Below are 8,663 nucleotides of genomic sequence, written 5' to 3' on the forward strand. Positions count from 1 at the left end.
GAAACGACACTGTGAGGGATGGAAGTATAGTACATGTAATATCTGAAAACTGGAGTGTATAATTTAACTAGTGGCACCAAACAGAACCACATAAATAATGCCCGTTTTCAAATAGCACCCATATACTCCCCTTCAATTGTTTGGATGAACAGGTAGTTCCTGTTATTGTACCTTTTATAGTTCCTATACTCCTGTAATTGAATCAGTAAATTGTTAATGCAATTTGTTAATTGTGAATGAGTTCAGTTCTCATACAATGTTGTCAAAGCAGGCAGATAAAAATAAAATATTAAGAATGTTTGTAAAAACGAAGGAAACCGTCTGAGCAGTAATACACTTACAGTGGAAGTCTAATGGTTAGAGAAATGTGATCAGCATTTAGTAAAGGAATTCCATTACAATATACAGAGAGTAAACAAACTGCCTAAACTCGTCTAAAACTGGCATGCATCTAGGATGACTGCTATGCTGCTGGAAACAAAGGAACTGCTGCTATCTGCCATTCCTCTTGTAATATCTTTTCCAAATATGCATCATAAGAAATTTCATTTCCAATCAATGTTCACATTCTGTTACTCATTTGTTCTAAACCACACCTGGGTGTGCTCTTTGATACCAATCTTTCATTTGAAAGTCACATGTCTAGTATCTGTAAAACCGTATTTTTCATCTTAAAAATATATCCAAATTACGCCATGCTCTCATTATTAAATGCAGAACAATTAGTTCATGCGTTCATGACATCAAGGCTAGATTACTGTAATGCTCTACTGGGTGGTTGCCCTGCACGCTTAATAAACAAACTACAGCTAGTTCAAAACGCCGCAGCTCGAGTTCTTACCAGAACCAGGAAATATGACCATATTAGCCCGGTTCTGTCAACACGGCATTGGCTGCCTATTAAACATCGTATACATTTTTAAATATTGCTGATTACTTACAAAGCACTAAATGGTTTAGCTCCGCAGTACTTGAGCGAGCTCTTAACGCATTATAGTCCTTCACGTCTATCGCGATCTCAAAACTCCGGCCAGTTGATAATACCTAGAATATCAAAAGGGTTTTCTGTTAGAACGGTGTCGTGTTAACGACCCCTAAATTAATAACTAATGATCGTTGCGACGGAAGTGAATCAATCAAAACTAACTTTAGCTGGACAATAACTTTATTCTAGAGCTGCTGTAAAGCCAAAACAATCTGTTACTTTAATTTCCTATTATCACTGTAATGCCACTTTGGAACAATCTACATTGTTAAAAGCGATATATAAATGAAGATGACTTGACTAAAAATCTATACATTTGGTCTTGAACTTTTCAGACATTGTTTTTACAACAGCAAACGTGAAAAACTATATGAGCGAGCAGACTCATTACGGTCATTAGAGTACATTTAAAAACCGAATAATTAAAGGAACCACTGAATCTGTCAGGTGTTCTTAGACTGCTGAACAAGGATACGGATCAGAGAAGCACTCGGTGCGAGGTCGTGGGCCTCATCCCACGGAAAACAAATGTGCCATTTACTGAGTTCAGTGAAGTGCAAGAAACGAGAACAAAACTTGAAACAGAATCTCTCTGCAGCTGCGAAGCATCTTGATGACACGTTTCTAATAACTAGCATTCTCCCACAGCATTAAGAGGAAAAACTACTGAATCACTTTACAAGTTTTTAGAGTTGGAACTACAAACTGAGGAACTAAAATATAAACCATCATGTATATTAAGGTAAAGGATTTGAACAAAACCCTACCCTAATTGTTAGCCTTTGTTGCGTAACTTATACCACACATTTATGCCCCATAGACGAATGATACCTTAATTTGTGCATATTGAGGAGAGAAGTGCTTAGTGATCAGATTTTCACCTGGTATCAAATAAAATTACTGGAAAACATATGCAAACATTTCGTTGTGATGCTAAGATGGTGGTACTCACCAGTCCTAATCAAGTGAGCCCACTTCCAAGTCTCAATATTATTAAAGCAAATCCCTTAGAAAAGTAACGGCACGCCTCTCCTCCACAAGATGTGAGGTATCATTCATGTCTAGCACAAACAAGTCGATTAAATCTTTTACTTCAAGTATGAACAATACTAGAATTGACACCTAAACATCCCTAATTGTTAAGTAAAAATTAAGGCTGCATCGGAAATTGCATAATTTCTGAATAGGTACTTCTACTGAATGACCGTATGTGCTAGTATGTAATCTGGATACTACATTAGTCATGTTGACCTACACAATCAATTCTCAGTGATGCACAACTCCTATCCCATGGCCTCATGGGATAGTAAAGTGGCCATCAGTTGTGCACCAAATGTGGTAATTATCCGGGTAATTATTGCCTAATGTTTTATGAATATTGTGAATTTGTACATACTACTCGACCACCCAATATACAGCATTCTTATGCAGCCCATGTGTGCTCATATAAACCCTGTTGATGGGTATGGCACAGCACAACAAAATAAAATCAGACTTGCTTTAATCACCACACATCTTTAACTTTCCACATACAAATTACAAAGGAGACTTCTATCTGATCACCAGCCCTTGCAGAGAGAGATAACCATAATATACAAGAGCTTGTAATCAGACAGAGAAAGCCTCTGATAAGATTGCGTTCCACTGCAAACCCTTTATCCTCAAACTCTCTCCAGGAGTACTCTTACGCATCCACTATTAAAACATGTTCAAACATTTAAAAAATGCTATAACTATGTAAAACATGCTACCTTTGATCGATAGACAAAACATTCATGCCAAAAAAAATGCACTGTATCAATAATGCAGTCATCAAAACAAGCAAGAGTGCACAATAATAATAATAAAGAAATGCATCTATGGACCAAAAAGGCATCTTAAAATATGCAAATGATAACAAAAGCATGCATTATTTCTGTTTTAACTTGAGGATTTCATACAAACAATGTTTTATCTAGCCTAGTTTCTTCAGTGCCTCATAAGGGAAAACTGAATATTTAAAAACAGTATAACTTATTCATATTTAATGCAAGTTCATATGGGTTTTAGTGGTTAACACCAGAATCTAAACAGTGGTGACTGATGCTGGCCAAGATTAGATTGGTATATAAAAAACACAACTTGAAGAGTCACTACTTGAAGAGATAGAAAAATGAAAATTGAATTCTGTCATCATTTACTCTCCCTCATGCTGTTCATGTTGCTTCTTTCTTCCGTTGAAAACATATATTAGATATATATAGAAGATATTTTGAAGAATGTGGGTACACAAACAGTTGATGGACCCCATTGACTTCCATAGTATTTTTTCCCCTTCAACTGTTTGATTACCCACATCCTTCAAAATATCTTCCTTTGTGTTCAGCAGAAGAGAGAAACTCAACTCTGGGGTAAGTAAATGATGACAGACTTTTATTATTATCTATATTTCACCCTTTGTGAACCACTGGATCTCACACAATTGCTATCGTATGGCTTCAGACAACTTGGATGTAGTGTGTAAGACTTGGATGTAGTGTAAGACTTGGATGTAGTGTAGTGTGTAAGACTTGGATGTAGTGTAGTGTGTAAGACTTGGATGTAGTGTAGTGTGTAAGACTTGGATGTAGTGTAGTGTGTAAGACTTGGATGTAGTGTAGTGTGTAAGACTTGGATGTAGTGTAGTGTGTAAGACTTGGATGTAGTGTAGTGTGTAAGACTTGGATGTAGTGTAGTGTGTAAGACTTGGATGTAGTGTAGTGTGTAAGACTTGGATGTAGTGTAGTGTGTAAGACTTGGATGTAGTGTAGTGTGTAAGACTTGGATGTAGTGTAGTGTGTAAGACTTGGATGTAGTGTAGTGTGTAAGACTTGGATGTAGTGTAGTGTGTAAGACTTGGATGTAGTGTAGTGTGTAAGACTTGGATGTAGTGTGTAAGACTTGGATGTAGTGTGTAAGACTTGGATGTAGTGTGTAAGACTTGGATGTAGTGTGTAAGACTTGGATGTAGTGTGTAAGACTTGGATGTAGTGTGTAAGACTTGGATGTAGTGTGTAAGACTTGGATGTAGTGTGTAAGACTTGGATGTAGTAGACTTGGATGTAGTGTGTAAGACTTGGATGTAGTAGACTTGGATGTAGTAGACTTGGATGTAGTGTGTAAGACTTGGATGTAGTGTGTAAGACTTGGATGTAGTGTGTAAGACTTGGATGTAGTGTGTAAGACTTGGATGTAGTGTGTAAGACTTGGATGTAGTGTGTAAGACTTGGATGTAGTGTGTAAGACTTGGATGTAGTGTGTAAGACTTGGATGTAGTGTGTAAGACTTGGATGTAGTAGACTTGGATGTAGTGTGTAAGACTTGGATGTAGTAGACTTGGATGTAGTAGACTTGGATGTAGTGTGTAAGACTTGGATGTAGTGTGTAAGACTTGGATGTAGTGTGTAAGACTTGGATGTAGTGTGTAAGACTTGGATGTAGTGTGTAAGACTTGGATGTAGTGTGTAAGACTTGGATGTAGTGTGTAAGACTTGGATGTAGTAGACTTGGATGTAGTGTGTAAGACTTGGATGTAGTAGACTTGGATGTAGTAGACTTGGATGTAGTGTGTAAGACTTGGATGTAGTGTGTAAGACTTGGATGTAGTGTGTAAGACTTGGATGTAGTGTGTAAGACTTGGATGTAGTGTGTAAGACTTGGATGTAGTGTGTAAGACTTGGATGTAGTGTGTAAGACTTGGATGTAGTGTGTAAGACTTGGATGTAGTGTGTAAGACTTGGATGTAGTAGACTTGGATGTAGTGTGTAAGACTTGGATGTAGTAGACTTGGATGTAGTAGACTTGGATGTAGTGTGTAAGACTTGGATGTAGTGTGTAAGACTTGGATGTAGTGTGTAAGACTTGGATGTAGTGTGTAAGACTTGGATGTAGTGTGTAAGACTTGGATGTAGTGTGTAAGACTTGGATGTAGTGTGTAAGACTTGGATGTAGTGTGTAAGACTTGGATGTAGTGTGTAAGACTTGGATGTAGTGTGTAAGACTTGGATGTAGTGTGTAAGACTTGGATGTAGTGTAAGACTTGGATGTAGTGTAAGACATGTCGTTATTGATTGTATAGAAAAAAATGAGATTCTTCTAAAAATGAGATTCTTTTGTGTTCCAACAAAGGAAGAAAGTCATACATGTTTTGAACGACATGGTGGTGATTGCGTTGTTCCTTTAAACTCATGCAATGGTGCGGTCAGGAGTTGCAGTCATTCAAGTGTAAGGTTGACAAGCTCAAAAAGCTTGCTGAAGTGCACAAGACAGGATAAGGTTACACAATGACATCTAAACTCATCGTTTAATTTACGAAACTTGGATATGCTACAAACAAATGGCAAAGCATTTCTGAGGGTTTCAGCCAACGTAACATCTCAGCGTCCAACATAAGACAGAGCCTTAGCAAGAGCTAGGCTAATCCTCTTGAGTTTTTAAATCTAAAGGCCACATGGATGAAACCGCATTCTCAGACAAGTGGAACCAAACTATGGTGAAACATACAGAATTATGTGCAGAGAAAGCAAACCGAACATCAAACCCTTAACCTTACAAATGATGGAGAGAACAATGCTGTGGACGGTCTCAGAAAACCCCAGGCAACGAATCAGAGCGTCTGTCTCTAAATGAGTGTCTAAAAGAAACCAAGTCAAACAAGATGACAAGGATCCAGAACAAGATGAAATATTTAAGAGCTAAGGATTATAGGGGGGAAAGCACTTAATTCACTCATTTTATCACTTCATTTTACCTCAGTACGGTCCTTTCCCTTATTCTACAGTTATGGGTGTTATTAAACTATTCTTGATTTACTATAAGTCGTTTGTCCCAAAATATCTGACAATTTCAAGGACTCTCAATAACTACAAATATTCTAAATTATTTAATTAAATACCTCAAATTCAGTCTTTTGTCACTGCAAGTAATAACTTTATGGATTAGGACAATCTTGCAACGCATGGTAACACACAGGAGTTCAGGGCCCATTCTTTGCACGTGTATTACTCCGTTATCTGGATTTCATTGTTGACGATTTGCCATGATCCAGGATTGTTAGCTTCTTCACAGCGCATCCCGGAGTTGCTGTCATAGCAACAGATCCGTAGGCTTAAACGAACCTGCTCGGGAGAAGCTTATTCATGGAAACAGGATTAAATGCATCTTTTGAAGCGGAGGTGATACTAAGTAAAGTCTGTCCCAGCCACTGCTACTTTATTACAAGAGTACCTTAATGAACCAGGGACAATAATAATAAAAAAAAAATGATAATAATAATTTTAAAACATGTATTAGAAAATAATATTATAATGTTCTTTAGTCTATCATAATATAGACACTTTTCATGAGGGAAAAATTACATAGTAATTGTATTATAATTTATTATTATCTGATGTGCTAATAGAAACATTTTCTTGACCCTTAAAAAACTTTAAATAATGCTGTCATACAAATCTGCTCCAAAGATAATGGAAATAATTGGGAATCATGTAACAAACAGTACCAATTATAACTTTTATGTCGTTTTGGTCACTTGGCTGTTTCCTTATAAAGGTCCAGAAAGTTTTTCGTCAGGTGTGTGATGTTCTTTTTTAATATGATGTCATTGCGTGTCTGTCTTGCCGCCAGCCAATCGCTGCATTGCTGATCATGGTTTCAAGTATCGATATATCTGCCCTTTCCAATGAACACAAGAATGCGCAGCAATATCAGACAACTTAATCCAGACATTTTAATCAAATCCACAAATTCGACTGAAGAGCCAAATTATCCAGAGATCAGTTATCATGATTATATGATCTGGCATCTGTCAAATCATCTCAGATGTAGTAAGCGAGGTGCGAAGAATGGACCCAGGTAAGGAATGTGGTGGTGTTTGTAATAATTGAGTGTTTTGGGAAAAAGTCAACAGCTCCTCTAGACTTAAGCAAGGAATTACACTTCCCAAGGACATGCATACAGCTCTGGTTATGGTGATATGGTGACTTTAACATTTATAACAAGATTGTGCCTGTCTGGTTTTGCTGCAGATCAACTGTTTACATTAAGTTTCAAGCTACTAAGGTAAACGTTGTTTGCATTCACCTGCACTCCACCCTGGGTTGTGGGTATGAGGGGGAGTGATACCATCAAATCACTTCATTCTGAGAACTTTACTGGAAAAGGTGAGAGCCGGAAAACAAGATAGAAACCAAAGGGAAAGAAACAAACCAAACACACCTAATACACGGTAAAGGTTGCAACCAGCCAGCATTAGAGCTGTCAACACACTGTGTTGATTAAGCAAATGGCATTCACATTTATTTGCAGGACATCTCTCAGTAGACTTACCTGCATTGTAAAAGTGATCAAGAACTGAAGTTTCACCAAAGTCCAGCTTTCCAAAGGGAATTACATCTAGTTTACACCCCACAACGTCACAAGCATCTTTCAGACACTGTAAAGCCATGTTCTCTGAGCTGAGAGATTGGCTCGTCTCAGAGTTCCTCACGTAGGCCACTGTTACAGCTCGGTTTTTACATTTCCCCGTGGTCAGCAAGGTGCCACAGTCCGAGGGCAAACTGATCACCCCAGGGTGGGCACTCTTGCAGATAGAGGGGTCGTGCCACAAGGTCCCGGCACCAGAAATCATCCCGCCACTGGATTCCGCATGACTCCGTCCGATCATGTCTAGGGGTTGACCGAGAGAGGGTACAGAAAGAGAAATAGCCTCCAGATCTGTATTCATTTTTCATCAGTTTGTCGAATGAGTCCAGCCACAACAATACAGCTACTCAACCAGCACACTTCATGGCTGGCATTCCTGGTAGCCAAATACCAGTGGCATCAAACAAGTCAATAAAAGTGACGCGAGTGACGTCATCGGCACCGACAACCTACAATAAAGACGATTATCGTTTCGTTTAAAGATGAAAGACTAAAAATGCGCTTATCAGTATAGGTCTGGCGAGAAGGATAGCGGCAGAGATCAAGGACTGCTCGCGGACCCGCGCGTCACGACTCGAAGAAACGATATCCCACTCCGGGAAATGCATCGATGTCCTGCAACACAAGCGTTTGGGAAGAGCTTACGCGCATTTATCGGAGCTCATGTATAGAAGTTTCCGAAGTAACGCAGTTCTGTTGATCGCTGAACTCCGTGCGCGTCGCCCCAAGCCGTTTCACCGCGAGACAGCAAGTGTTGTTTTCTCAGTCCTCTCGTCAGGTTTCAGGCTCCTGGCTGTCACTGCGTTTATGTCATACTGAAGTTGTGAAATCGCTCTTGGCCGAAGCGCGTTTGTCTCCTGGACCCTGCCCTATTTCTATTATTATCTTCAGCACAACTCACGCTCACGGGGCGGAGTAACACTCTGGACTTGCAGGAAGCGAATTAACGAATCCTACTATGGAAAAGACTTAGGTCATGAATATTAAATACGTGACGTGACGCTGTCCCACTTGGGCCTGTCACAATACCCACACTTGCGCCCGTGCGTCCTAATATGCACACTATCCATCCATCCTAGGCTGTGTTCCACTCCTCATTTCTATGCCCTTCACTCGCTAACTTCCCTCCGTCTCGTGGACTCGGATGTGCGTCATTGACTAGGTTGCACGAGTGCCCACTACTGGAGCAACTGGGAAAAGATTTGGTCCTTACCACAAAAATATTTTTTAACAAATA

General features: G+C 39.2%; 1 protein-coding gene across 1 annotated transcript in view; it reads right to left on the reverse strand.

The window, feature by feature from the left end:
* The window catches only part of map3k5 (mitogen-activated protein kinase kinase kinase 5), a 74,970-nt gene extending 66,630 nt beyond the window's left edge, over positions 1-8,340 (reverse strand). The window contains exon 1 of the mRNA XM_056257678.1: positions 7,331-8,340. Within this exon, the coding sequence (XP_056113653.1) occupies positions 7,331-7,727 (397 nt within the window). The 5' untranslated portion in view covers positions 7,728-8,340. The remainder of the gene's footprint in view (positions 1-7,330) is intronic.
* Between the last annotated feature and the right edge of the window lie 323 nt (positions 8,341-8,663).

This window comes from Rhinichthys klamathensis, unplaced genomic scaffold, assembly GCF_029890125.1.
Source record: "Rhinichthys klamathensis goyatoka isolate OS25496 unplaced genomic scaffold, OSU_Roscu_1.1 h1tg000141l_1, whole genome shotgun sequence".
Lineage (NCBI taxonomy): Eukaryota > Metazoa > Chordata > Actinopteri > Cypriniformes > Leuciscidae > Rhinichthys > Rhinichthys klamathensis.